Source organism: Oncorhynchus clarkii, chromosome 1 (assembly GCF_045791955.1).
Source record: "Oncorhynchus clarkii lewisi isolate Uvic-CL-2024 chromosome 1, UVic_Ocla_1.0, whole genome shotgun sequence".
NCBI lineage: Eukaryota > Metazoa > Chordata > Actinopteri > Salmoniformes > Salmonidae > Oncorhynchus > Oncorhynchus clarkii.
Window position 1 is genome coordinate 2,541,846 of NC_092147.1, and position 13,915 is coordinate 2,555,760.

At 45.8% G+C, this 13,915-nt stretch overlaps 1 protein-coding gene across 5 annotated transcripts in view; it reads left to right on the top strand.

Moving 5' to 3' along the window:
- LOC139414729 (NME/NM23 family member 7) overlaps positions 1-13,915 on the top strand; it is a 123,499-nt gene that overhangs the window by 40,850 nt on the left and 68,734 nt on the right. For all 5 annotated transcript variants that reach the window (XM_071162629.1, XM_071162547.1, XM_071162461.1 and 2 more), the window contains exons 5-7: positions 1,321-1,371; positions 1,805-2,012; positions 2,520-2,625. In XM_071162629.1, the coding sequence (XP_071018730.1) occupies positions 1,321-1,371; positions 1,805-2,012; positions 2,520-2,625 (365 nt within the window). The remainder of the gene's footprint in view (positions 1-1,320; positions 1,372-1,804; positions 2,013-2,519; positions 2,626-13,915) is intronic.

The window sequence follows — 13,915 nt, forward strand, 5'->3', positions numbered from 1 at the left end:
TTTCAGAATTCTAGATTTTAGAATATGATTGTGATTCGTCCCTTTTTTTTCGGACATTTTCTTGAAATATTTTTAGTAATTTTGAATTACAAATAATTGTTTTATTGGACTGGCTTTTTACATTTTCAAACTGTTCGTCTAAACAATAAAGAGAAGGATTCCCTCATTTTTTACACCTGGAACATTTGAGTTTGTAGCTTGTTATGAGAACAGGGCACAGAGCTGAAAAAAGCCCCCAAGGTCATCTTTTATTATTCTGTGGTAGGCAGCTTGCTTCTGGAGACATGGGGTAAAAACATGGCCGCGCTCTACCAGCTGTAACACAGCTACAATAACTAATGTCTCTCAGAGTTTCTTTTGACGGAGTGTGCAGAATTAAACCGTAATATAATGAGAAAGGAGAGGAATGTCAGTGACTTGTCCGTGTCCTCTGGTGGTGGTGTGGTTGGGTCTGTGTCCTCTGGTGGTGGTGTGGTTGGGTCTGTGTCCTCTGGTGGTGGTGTGGTTGGGTCTGTGTCCTCTGGTGGTGGTGTGGTTGGGTCTGTGTCCTCTGGTGGTGGTGTGGTTGGGTCTGTGTCCTCTGGTGGTGGTGTGGTTGGGTCTGTGTCCTCTGGTGGTGGTGTGGTTGGGTCTGTGTCCTCTGGTGGGGGTGTGGTTGGGTCTGTGTCCTCTGGTGGGGGTGTGGTTGGGTCTGTGTCCTCTGGTGGGGGTGTGGTTGGGTCTGTGTCCTCTGGTTGTGGTGTGGTTGGGTCTGTGTCCTCTGGTGGGGGTGTGGTTGGGTCTGTGTCCTCTGGTGGGGGTGTGGTTGGGTCTGTGTCCCAAATGGCACCCTATTCCCTATATAGTGTACTACTTTAGACCAGAGCCCTATTCCCCTATGTAGTGCACTACTTTAGACCAGAGCCCTATTCCCTAAGTAGTGCACTACTTTAGACCAGAGCCCTATTCCCCTATATAGTGCACTACTTTAGACCAGAGCCCTATTCCCCTATGTAGTGCACTACTTTAGACCAGAGCTCTATTCCCCTATATAGTGCACTACTTTAGACCAGAGCCCTATTCCCCTATATAGTGCACTACTTTAGACCAGAGCCCTATTCCCCTATGTAGTGCACTACTTTAGACCAGAGCCCTATTCCCTATATAGTGCACTACTTTAGACCAGACCCCTATGGCACCCTATTCCCTATATAGTGCACTACTTTAGACCAGAGCCCTATTCCCTATATAGTGCACTACTTTAGACCAGAGCCCTATCGAGTCAACGCCTGACTTCATCTGATCACTCATTAACCCTGTGTGTTTATGGGTTTCTTACAGGAAGCAGGCAGCAGACTTTTACACTGAACATCAGACAAAGTCTTTCTTCAAGTGAGTCCTTCCTGTGTAAATGATTAGCCTGTCTTCTCTCTGTGTGAGCAGAGCGGCCAGGGGCATGTTTCAAGGAGGCTCCAAGGGCCGTCTAACCAGTAACCACCATTATTAGCAGTCTCTCTATGTGACATTTATTGCACTGACATTGTGGTGACATTTGAACAGTCTTGACAGGGACAATTACCCCCCGTAAATCAAGAGAATTGGAAGTATTTTCACCTACACATTTCAACTGAATAATTCAAAATCTCAGATGGTGATCTGTAGTACTTAACCTTAAAAAATGTGACCTTCAATTACATATTCCACACCATCTGAGTAGAAATAGTTCATAAGTAGTTTATTGGAGATTTCATTAAAGGTTATGTTGCTGAAAGTGTTATTTTGACAGTTTTTATTGGAGTTTGCATAAAACAATGTTTCTTTTTAGCAACCTGGTGCAGTTTATGACCTCTGGCCCTGTGGTTGCCATGGAGCTGATGGGCGACGAGGCAGTGTCAGTGTGGAGAAGGATTCTAGGCCCCACTGACTCGGGCGTAGCACGGAAAGAGGCCCCACCAAGCCTGAGAGCTCAGTTTGGCACAGATGGCACCAGAAACGCTGGACATGGGTCTGACTCACTGGCTTCAGCAGCAAGAGTAAGTCATTCTAGTAGTGAGAAGTACTGAGCCCTGGGGGACATCAGTAGTGAGACATTATAGAGGAACTTGTGCAGAGCCCATGAGGACACAAGTAGTGAGAACAGGAGGGGACCTAGTACAGATATATTATAGAGACCTAGTACTGAGCCCTGGGGGACATCAGTAGTGAGACATTATAGAGGACCTTGGGCAGAACCCAGGGGGACACAAGTAGTGAGAACAGGAGAGGACCTAGTACAGATACATTATAGAGACCTAGTACAGAGCCATGGGGAACACCAGTATTGAGACATTATAAAGGACCTAGTGCAGAGCCCTGGGGGACACCAGTAGTGAGACATTATAGAGGACCTAGTACCAAGCCCTGGGGGACACCAGTGGTGAGACCTTATAGAGGACCTAGTACCAAGCCCTGGGGGACACCAGTGGTGAGACCTTATAGAGGACCTAGTACCAAGCCCTGGGGGACACCAGTAGTGAGTAATGCTTTGTTGTTCTGTTTAGGAGCTGGAGTTTTTCTTCCCGTCCACAGCGGGCCATGGTCCCGCTAACACGGCCAATTGCACAGACTGTTCGTGTTGCGTCATCAAACCTCACGCTATATCAGAAGGTAAGTTAGCCATCCTTGTTTCACATGGAACCTAGCCTTACTCTCCACAAGTGCATATTAATTTTCTCTAAATTTTTTTCTCTAAATTTTCTCTAAGTTTTCTTATATACTATACCCTTCAATTATACTTTCATTATGGCTATTTTCTGTAGTACTCTGAATACCTAAAATATAAAAACCGTTCAGATAGAGGCCTAAAAGAGTACTTGGTTGAAGGAATGTAGCCAACAGTAACGTTGCCAATTTACAATTACTTTGTCAACTTAGTTTAACTCCTCTCAACAGCCTGTTATCCAGAGAAGTGACTTGGCCAGGCTGCTGGTGTAAAATCCTTACCTGCCATTAAACCCTGGTTCTTATTTAACTGCTAGCCCCCTTCCTTTCTTACCCTGCTGTTGTTATACTTTGGTGGGTTTGCGTCGCGCACAAACCCAGCGCACATTGTAACCAACCTTCCCATTGTCCTGATCCCTGTTGGAGCAGGGAGAGAGCGTACGGCTAGAACACTGACCCGTGAAATAAAAAATCCTCTGGTCTGACTGGGCTGGTGTTGAGTACTAACACATTGGACTGACTGAGCTGGTGTTGAGTACTGACACATTGGACTAAGCTATGGACTAACTGAGGAGAGAACTAGAGTATCTGATTAGATGTATAGTAGTCTGAATTTAGTGCCAAAACAACACAGGCAGACGGTTTACTGTTGACTGCGTTGAGCAGGTTGGACGTTGCTGTTGGAGAGGAATGCTCTGCTCTCTCTGTTTACGGATGTCTCTCTGATTCTGGTTGTTTCTGAAGGGCAGTGTTGTTTCTAAAGAGAGCTGTCAGTAATGTCCCATATGTACAGTCGTGGCCAAAAGTTTTGAGAATGACACAAATATTAATTTCCACAAAGTTTGCTGCTTCAATGTCTTTAGATATTTTTGTCAGATGTTACTATGGATTACTGAAGTATAATTACAAGCATTTCATAAGTGTCGAAGGCTTTTATTGACAATTACATGAAGTTGATACAGAGTCAATATTTGCGGTGTTGACCCTTCTTTTTCAAGACCTCTGCAATCCGCCCTGGCATTCTGTCAATTAACTTCTGGGCCACATCATGACTGATGGCAGGACCATTCTTGCATAATCAATGCTTGGAGTTTGTCAGATTTGTGGGGTTTTGTTTGTACACCCGCCTCTTGAGGATTGACCACAAGTTCTCAATGGGATTAAGGTCTGGGGAGTTTCCTGGCCATGGACCCAAAATATCAATGTTTTGTTCCCTTAGCCACTTAGTCTTACTTTTGCCTTACAGCAAGGTGATCCATCATGCTGGAAAAGGCATTGTTCGTCACCAAACTGTTCCTGCATGGTTGGGAGAAGTTGCTCTCGGGATGTGTTGGTACCATTCTTTATTCATGGCTGTGTTCTTAGACAAAATTGTGAGTGAGCCCACTCCCTTAGCTGAGAAGCAACCCCACGCATGAATGGTCTCAGGATGCTTTACCGTTGGCATGACACCGGACTGATGGTAGCGCTCACCTTGTCTTCTCCGGACAAGCTTTTTTCCGGATGCCCCAAACAATCGTAAAGGGGATTCATCAGAGAAAATTACTTTACCCCAGTCCTCAGCAGTCCAATCCCTGTACCTTTTGCAGAATATCAGTCTGTCCGTGATGTTTTTCCTGGAGAGAAGTGGCTTCTTTGCTGCCCTTCTTGACACCAGGCCATCCTCCAAAAGTCTTCGCCTCACTGTGCGTGCAGATGCACTCACACCTGCCTGCTGCCATTCCTGAGCAAGCTATGTACTGGTGGTGCCCCGATCCCGCAGCTGAATCAACTTTAGGAGACGGTCCTGGCGCTTGCTGGCCTCTCTTGGGCGCCCTGAAGCCTTCTTCACAACAATTGAACCGCTCTCCTTGAAGTTCTTGATGATCCGATAAATGGTTGATTTAGGTGCAATCTTACTGGCAGCAATATCCTTGCCTGTGAAGCCCTTTTTATGCAAAGCAATGATGACGGCACGTGTTTCCTTGCAGGTAACCATGGTTGACAGAGGAAGAACAATGATTCCAAGCACCACCCTCCTTTTGAAGCTTCCAGTCTGTTAATCGAACTCAATCAGCATGACAGAGTGATCTGTAGCCTTGTCCTCGTCAACACTCACACCCGTGTTAACGAGAGAATCACTGACATGATGTCAGCTGGTCCTTTTGTGGCAGGGCTGAAATGCAGTGGAAATGTTTTTGGGGGGATTCAGTTCATTTGCATGGCAAAGAGGGGACTTTGCAATTAATTGTACAGTGCCTTGCGAAAGTATTCGGCCCCTTTGAACTTTGCGACCTTTTGCCACATTTCAGGCTTAAACATAAAGATATAAAACTGTATTTTTTTGTGAAGAATCAACAACAAGTGGGACACAATCATGAAGTGGAACGACATTTATTGGATATTTCAAACTTTTTTAACAAATCAAAAACTGAAAAATTGGGCGTGCAAAATTATTCAGCCCCCTTAAGTTAATACTTTGTAGCGCCACCTTTTGCTGCGATTACAGCTGTAAGTCGCTTGGGGTATGTCTCTATCAGTTTTGCACATCGAAAGACTGACATTTTTTCCCATTCGTCCTTGTAAAACAGCTCGAGCTCAGTGAGGTTGGATGGAGAGCATTTGTGAACAGCAGTTTTCAGTTCTTTCCACAGATTCTCGATTGGATTCAGGTCTGGACTTTGACTTGGCCATTCTAACACCTGGATATGTTTATTTTTGAACCATTCCATTGTAGATTTTGCTTTATGTTTTGGATCATTGTCTTGTTGGAAGACAAATCTCTGTCCCAGTCTCAGGTCTTTTGCAGACTCCATCAGGTTTTCTACTAGAATGGTCCTGTATTTGGCTCCATCCATCTTCCCATCAATTTTAACCATCTTCCCTGTCCCTGCTGAAGAAAAGCAGGCCCAAACCATGATGCTGCCACCACCATGTTTGACAGTGGGGATGGTGTGTTCAGGGTGATGAGCTGTGTTGCTTTTACGCCAAACATAACGTTTTGCATTGTTGCCAAAAAGTTCAATTTTGGTTTCATCTGACCAGAGCACCTTCTTCCACATGTTTGGTGTGTCTCCCAGGTGGCTTGTGGCAAACTTTAAACAACACTTTTTATGGATATCTTTAAGAAATGGCTTTCTTCTTGCCACTCTTCCATAAAGGCCAGATTTGTGCAATATACGACTGATTGTTGTCCTATGGACAGAGTCTCCCACCTCAGCTGTAGATCTCTGCAGTTCATCCAGAGTGATCATGGGCCTCTTGGCTGCATCTCTGATCAGTCTTCTCCTTGTATGAGCTGAAAGTTTAGAGGGACGGCCAGGTCTTGGTAGATTTGCAGTGGTCTGATACTCCTTCCATTTCAATATTATCGCTTGCACAGTGCTCCTTGGGATGTTTAAAGCTTGGGAAATCTTTTTGTATCCAAATCCGGCTTTAAACTTCTTCACAACAGTATCTCGGACCTGCCTGGTGTGTTCCTTGTTCTTCATGATGCTCTCTGCGCTTTTAACGGACCTCTGAGACTATCACAGTGCAGGTGCATTTATACGGAGACTTGATTACACACAGGTGGATTGTATTTATCATCATTAGTCATTTAGGTCAACATTGGATCATTCAGAGATCCTCACTGAACTTCTGGAGAGAGTTTGCTGCACTGAAAGTAAAGGGGCTGAATAATTTTGCACGGACAATTTTTCAGTTTTTGATTTGTTAAAAAAGTTTGAAATATCCAATAAATGTCGTTCCACTTCATGATTGTGTCCCACTTGTTGTTGATTCTTCACAAAAAAAATACAGTTGTATATCTTTATGTTTGAAGCCTGAAATGTGGCAAAAGGTCGCAAAGTTCAAGGGGGCCGAATACTTTCGCAAGGCACTGTAATTCATCTGATCACTCTTCATAACATTCTGGAGTATATGCAAATTGTCATCATACAAACTGAGGCAGCAGACTTTGTGTCATTCTCAAAACTTTTGGCCACGACTGTACAGTACCTCTGGGTGAGTCACTCAGGCCACAGGCTTCACCAGGGCCCCACTGAGCTCACAGTTTGACATAGTCTTAACACACGGATTCTGTCTGACAAACAATCCACACACGCGACACAGACACACAGCTGCTTCCCCCTCAGGAGAATGAAAATATTTGGCATGGGCCTTCAGATCCTCAAAAAGTTTTACAGCTGCACCATCGAGAGCATCTTGACTGGCTGCATCACCGCCTGGGTATATACCAATACATCACATCCTGGACTTCAATATCAGGTGGTGTCAGAGGATGGTCTGAACTACTGAATCCCACAAAACACACACATTCACATACACACCACACAACACGCTTTACGCTATCCTGATGCCTGGTCACTTTACCCTGACGTCATGTACATATCTACCTCAAATACCTTATTATTATTATCTGTCCTGATTCCTAGTCACTTTACCCTGCCGTCATGTACATATCTACCTCTAATACCTTATTATTATCTATCCTGATGCATATCTACCTCAAATACCTCATTATTATCTATCCTGATGCCTGGTCACTTTACCCTACCTTCATGTACATATCTACCTCAAATACCTTATTATTATTTATCCTGATGCCTAGTCACTTTACCCTGCCTTCATGTACATATCTACCTAAAATACCTTATTATTATTATCTGTCCTGATTCCTAGTCACTTTACCCTGCCGTCATGTACATATCTACCTCTAATACCTTATTATTAGCTATCCTGATTCCTAGTCACTTTACCCTGCCTTCATGTACATATCTACCTCAAATACCTCATTATTATCTATCCTCCACATTGATCTGATACTTCCTGTATATAGCTGCACATTGATCTGGTACTTCCTGTATATAGCTCCACATTGATCTGGTACTGGTACTTCCTGTATATAGCTCCACATTGATCTGGTACTCCCTGTATATAGCTCCATATTGATCTGGTACTCCCTGTTTATAGCTCCACATTGATCTGGTACTGGTACTTCCTGTATATAGCTCCACATTGATCTGGTACTCCCTGTTTATAGCTCCACATTGATCTGGTACTCCCTGTTTATAGCTCCACATTGATCTGGTACTCCCTGTATATAGCTCCACATTGATCTGGTACTCCCTGTTTATAGCTCCACATTGATCTGGTTCTCCCTGTTTATAGCTCCACATTGATCTGGTACTCCCTGTTTATAGCTCCACATTGATCTGGTACTCCCTGTTTATAGCTCCACATTGATCTGGTACTCCCTGTATATAGCTCCACATTGATCTGGTACTCCCTGTTTATAGCTCCACATTGATCTGGTACTCCCTGTATATAGCTCCATATTGATCTGGTACTCCCTGTTTATAGCTCCACATTGATCTGGTACTTCCTGTATATAGCTCCACATTGATCTGGTACTGGTACTTCCTGTATATAGCTCCACATTGATCTGGTACTCCCTGTTTATAGCTCCACATTGATCTGCTACTCCCTGTTTATAGCTCCATATTGATCTGGTACTCCCTGTTTATAGCTCCACATTGATCTGGTACTCCCTGTTTATAGCTCCACATTGATCTGGTACTCCCTGTATATAGCTCCACATTGATCTGGTACTCCCTGTTTATAGCTCCACATTGATCTGGTACTCCCTGTTTATAGCTCCACATTGATCTGGTACTCCCTGTTTATAGCTCCACATTGATCTGGTACTTCCTGTATATAGCTCCACATTGATCTGGTACTTCCTGTATATAGCTCCACATTGATCTGGTACTTCCTGTATATAGCTCCACATTGATCTGGTACTCCCTGTTTATAGCTCCACATTGATCTGATACTTCCTGTATATAGCTCCACATTGATATGGTACTGGTACTTCCTGTATATAGCTCCACATTGATCTGGTACTTCCTTTTTATAGCTCCACATTGATCTGGTATTTCCTGTTTATAGCTCCACATTGATCTGGTACTTCCTGTTTATAGCTCCATTCTTGTGTATTTGATACCTCTTGTGTTCCTATTTTTATTATTCTATATATTTTTTTAACTCATCATGGTTGGGAAGTGCTCATGATCAAGCATTTCACGGTTAAGTCTACACCCATTGTATACACCGAACCTGCTGCACACACTCTACCTACACAATCCCACTACGTCGACTATGCCACATTCCAATACAGATCAAACCAAACAAGGTACTAAAATACACCCTGGCAGTCACACACTGCTAATTCCCAGAGGATCAGAGCCTCAACCGCAGATTCCATTTAGATTCAACAGTCAGAGATGTGGAGCGTGATGGTTTTATTTTACAGCAGCAGTTGGAGCCTCCACTAACAGCTCATAACAGGGATGAGAGAGGAGCTGTAGGTTAGTCATGTGATCAAGTGTTTTAGTAATACTATAAAACATTTATGAAAAGTAAAGTCGAACAAAAAAACACAGGATGAATAGATATAAGAACAGAATACGATAAAGTAAGTAAGCTATGTACAGTTCCAGGGGCAGTTTCAGGGTCAGTTCCAGGATCAGTTCCAGGGTCAGTACCAGTTCCAGGATCAGTTCCAGGGTCAGTTCCAGGATCAGTTCCAGGGTCAGGGTCAGTTCCAGGGTCAGTTCCAGGGTCAGTTCCAGTACCATATTTACAAAGTGCAATGATACTGGAGGTAGATATGTAGTTCCAGTTCCAGGGTCAGTTCCAGTTCCGGGGTCAGTTCCAGGGTCAGGGTCAGTTCCAGGGTCAGTTCCAGTTCCAGGGTCAGTACCAGTTCCAGGGTCAGTTCCAGGGCACTTCCAGTTCCAGGGTCAGTTCCAGGATCAGGGTCAGTTCCAGGGTCAGTTCCAGGATCAGGATCAGTTCCAGGGTCAGTACCAGTTCCAGGATCAGTTCCAGGGTCAGTACCAGTTCCAGGGTCAGTTCCAGGGTCAGTACCAGTTCCAGGATCAGTTCCAGGGTCAGTACCAGTTCCAGGATCAGTTCCAGGGTCAGTACCAGTTCCAGGGTCAGTTCCAGGATCAGTTCCAGGGTCAGTACCAGGGTCAGTTCCAGGGTCAGTACCAGTTCCAGGATCAGTTCCAGGGTCAGTTCCAGGATCAGTTCCAGGGTCAGGGTCAGTTCCAGGGTCAGTTCCAGTACCATATTTACAAAGTGCAATGATACTGGAGGTAGATATGTAGTTCCAGTTCCAGGGTCAGTTCCAGTTCCGGGGTCAGTTCCAGGGTCAGGGTCAGTTCCAGGGTCAGTTCCAGTTCCAGGGTCAGTACCAGTTCCAGGGTCAGTTCCAGGGCACTTCCAGTTCCAGGGTCAGTTCCAGGATCAGGGTCAGTTCCAGGGTCAGTTCCAGGATCAGGATCAGTTCCAGGGTCAGTACCAGTTCCAGGATCAGTTCCAGGGTCAGTACCAGTTCCAGGGTCAGTTCCAGGGTCAGTACCAGTTCCAGGATCAGTTCCAGGGTCAGTACCAGTTCCAGGATCAGTTCCAGGGTCAGTACCAGTTCCAGGGTCAGTTCCAGGATCAGTTCCAGGGTCAGTACCAGGGTCAGTTCCAGGGTCAGTACCAGTTCCAGGATCAGTTCCAGGGTCAGTTCCAGGATCAGTTCCAGGGTCAGGGTCAGTTCCAGGGTCAGTTCCAGTACCATATTTACAAAGTGCAATGATACTGGAGGTAGATATGTAGTTCCAGTTCCAGGGTCAGTACCAGTTCCAGGGTCAGTTCCAGTTCCAGGGTCAGTACCAGTTCCAGGGTCAGTTCCAGGGCACTTCCAGTTCCAGGGTCAGTTCCAGGATCAGGGTCAGTTCCAGGGTCAGTTCCAGGATCAGGATCAGTTCCAGGGTCAGTACCAGTTCCAGGATCAGTTCCAGGGTCAGTACCAGTTCCAGGGTCAGTTCCAGGATCAGTTCCAGGGTCAGTACCAGTTCCAGGATCAGTTCCAGGATCAGTTCCAGGGTCAGTACCAGGGTCAGTTCCAGGGTCAGGATCAGTTCCAGGGTCAGTTCCAGGATCAGGGTCAGGGTCCAGGGTCAGTTCCAGGGTCAGGGTCCAGGGTCAGGGTCCAGGGTCAGTTCCAGGGTCAGTTCCAGGATCAGTTCCAGGGTCAGTTCCAGGGTCAGTTCCAGGGCCAGTTCCAGAGTCAGGGCCAGTTCCAGTACCATATTTACAAAGTGCAATGATACTGGAGGTAGATATGTATAAGGGGATACTGGAGTGATGGAGGTAGATATGTATAAGGGGATACTGGAGTGATGGAGGTAGATATGTATAGGGGGAAGGAGACAGGGATACTGGAGTGATGGAGGTAGATATGTATAGAGGGAAGGGGATACTGGAGTGATGGAGGTAGATATGTGTAGGGGGAAGGGGATACTGAAGTGATGGAGGTAGATATGTATAGGGGGAAGGGGACAGGGATACTGGAGTGATGGAGGTAGATGTGTATAGGGGGAAGGAGACAGGGATACTGGAGTGATGGAGGTAGATATGTATAGGGCGAAGGAGACAGGGATACTGGAGTGATGGAGGTAGATATGTATAGGGGGAAGGTGATACTGGAGTGATGGAGGTAGATATGTATAGGGGGAAGGAGACAGGGATACTGGAGTGATGGAGGTAGATGTGTATAGGGGGAAGGGGACAGGGATACTGGAGTGATGGAGGTAGATATGTATAGGGGTTAGGAGACAGGGATACTGTAGTGATGGAGGTAGATATGTATAGGGGGAAGGTGACAGGGATACTGGAGTGATGGAGGTAGATATGTATAGGGGGAAGGAGACAGGGATACTGGAGTGATGGAGGTAGATATGTATAGTGGGAAGGAGACATGGATACTGGAGTGATGGAGGTAGATATGTATAGGGGGAAGGGGACAGGGATACTGGAGTGATGGAGGTAGATATGTATAGGGGGAAGGAGACAGGGATACCTGAGTGATGGAGGTAGATATGTATAGGGGGAAGGGGATACTGGAGTGATGGAGGTAGATATGTATAGGGGGAAGGGGACAGGGATACTGGAGTGATGGAGGTAGATATGTATAGGGGGAGGTGATACTGGAGTGATGGAGGTAGATATGTATAGGGGGAAGGAGCCAAGGATACTGGAGTGATGGAGGTAGATATGTATAGGGGGAAGGAGCCAGGGATACTGGAGTGATGGAGGTAGATCTGTATAGGGGGAAGGAGACAGGGATACTGGAGTTATGGAGGTAGATATGTATAGATGGAAGGGGACAGGGATACTGGAGTGATGGAGGTAGATGTGGAAGGTGACAAGGCAACAAGATATAAGATAAACAGAGTCGCAGCAGTGTGTGGGTGTGTCGAGTCCATATAATTTTATGTACAGAGGTGTTTCAAACAGTCTTCAGAACGTTACAGTATCATACTGTTGGAGTACATGACAAACCATGGTCTTGTTATTATAGCCTAGATATGGGAACATTTGAATGTTTTGTTTCACAGTGGAAATAGTGATATTATATTATATATTATTACTGTGCATGCTGCGTACTATTATTCCTGCAACTTCAGATCTGTAGGTTTGTAACTTCGCGTTGCATGCCGGGGGGGGGGGGGGGGCTCTTTTCCACTGTTCAACCAATCCAGTAAATGTGGGGGAGGAGTTAAGATGGCCGTGTCTCCTTGTCCAAAAGTGTCACAGGCTCTCTTTCCATTTCCCCTGAAAACCCGGTGTGTCCGGTTGTTTTACAACCCCGCCGAGGGTGGTTTCTAAGTTACAGCCTGCCTGCCAAAAACATAGTAATGCCCCTAGTAATCTAAGTAGTACTGATCTGGCTCTGACTGGTTCAAAGCAGCGGGAGAGGCCGGGGTGAGCAGAGCAGGGTAGGGCAGGGCAGGCTAGGGCAGAGCAGGGTAGGGCAGGGCAGGGTAGGGTAGAGCAGGGCAGAATAGGGCAGGACAAAGTAGAGCAGGGCAGAACAGAGCAGGGTAGGGCAGAGCAGGGCAGAGTAGAGTAGGGTAGGGCAGAGAAGGGTAGGGTAGGGCACAGTAGGGCAGAATAGAGCAGGGTAGGGCAGAGCAGAGTAGAGCAGAGTAGGGCAGGGTAGGGCAGAACAGAGCAGGGTAGGGCAGAGTAGGGTAGGGAAGAGCATTTAAAATATATATTTAACCTTTATTTAACTAGGCAAGTCAGTTAAGAACAAATTCTTATCTTCAATGACGGCCTACCTCGGCCAAACCCAGACGATGCTGGGCCAATTGTGCGCCGCCCTATGGGACTCCCAATCACGGCCGGATGTGATACAGCCTGGATTCGAACCAGGTACTGCAGTGAGATGCACTGTCGGGTCTTACACTGAGATGCTGTGCCTTAGACCGCTGCGCATCTCGGTAGAGTAGAGTAGCAGATCAGCCTTTCATCAGGTTGTTATTAGTGGAGTAGAGTAGCCTTTCATCAGGTTGTTATTAGTAGAGTAGTAGAGTAGCCTTTCATCAGGTTGTTATTAGTAGAGTAGAGTAGCAGGGCAGCCTTTCATCAGGTTGTTATTAGTGGAGTAGAGTAGCAGGGCAGCCTTTCATCAGGTTGTTATTAGTAGAGTAGCAGGGCAGCCTTTCATCAGGTTGTTATTAGTAGAGTAGCAGGGCAGCCTTTCATCAGGTTGTTATTAGTAGAGTAGCAGGGCAGCCTTTCATCAGGTTGTTATTAGTGGAGTAGCAGGGCAGCCTTTCATCAGGTTGTTATTAGTGGAGTAGAGTAGCCTTTCATGAGGTTGTCAGTAGTAGAGTAGAGCTGCAGGGCAGCCTTTCATCAGGTTGTTATTAGTGGAGTAGAGTAGCCTTTCATGAGGTTGTCAGTAGTAGAGTAGAGCTGCAGGGCAGCCTTTCATCAGGTTGTTATTAGTAGAGTAGCAGAGCAGCCTTTCATCAGGTTGTTATTAGTAGAGTAGAGTAGAGCAGAGTAGCAGAGCAGCCTTTCATCAGGTTGTTATTAGTAGAGTAGAGCAGAGTAGCAGAGCAGCCTTTCATGAGGTTGTTATTAGTGGAGTAGAGCAGCCTTTCATCAGGTTGTTATTATTAGAGTAGCAGGGCAGCCTTTCATCAGGTTGTTATTAGTAGAGTAGCAGGGCAGCCTTTCATCAGGTTGTTATTAGTAGAGTAGCAGGGCAGCCTTTCATCAGGTTGTTATTATTAGAGTAGCAGGGCAGCCTTTCATCAGGTTGTTATTAGTAGAGTAGCAGGGCAGCCTTTCATGAGGTTGTTATTATTAGAGTAGCAGAGCAGCCTTTCATCAGGTTGTT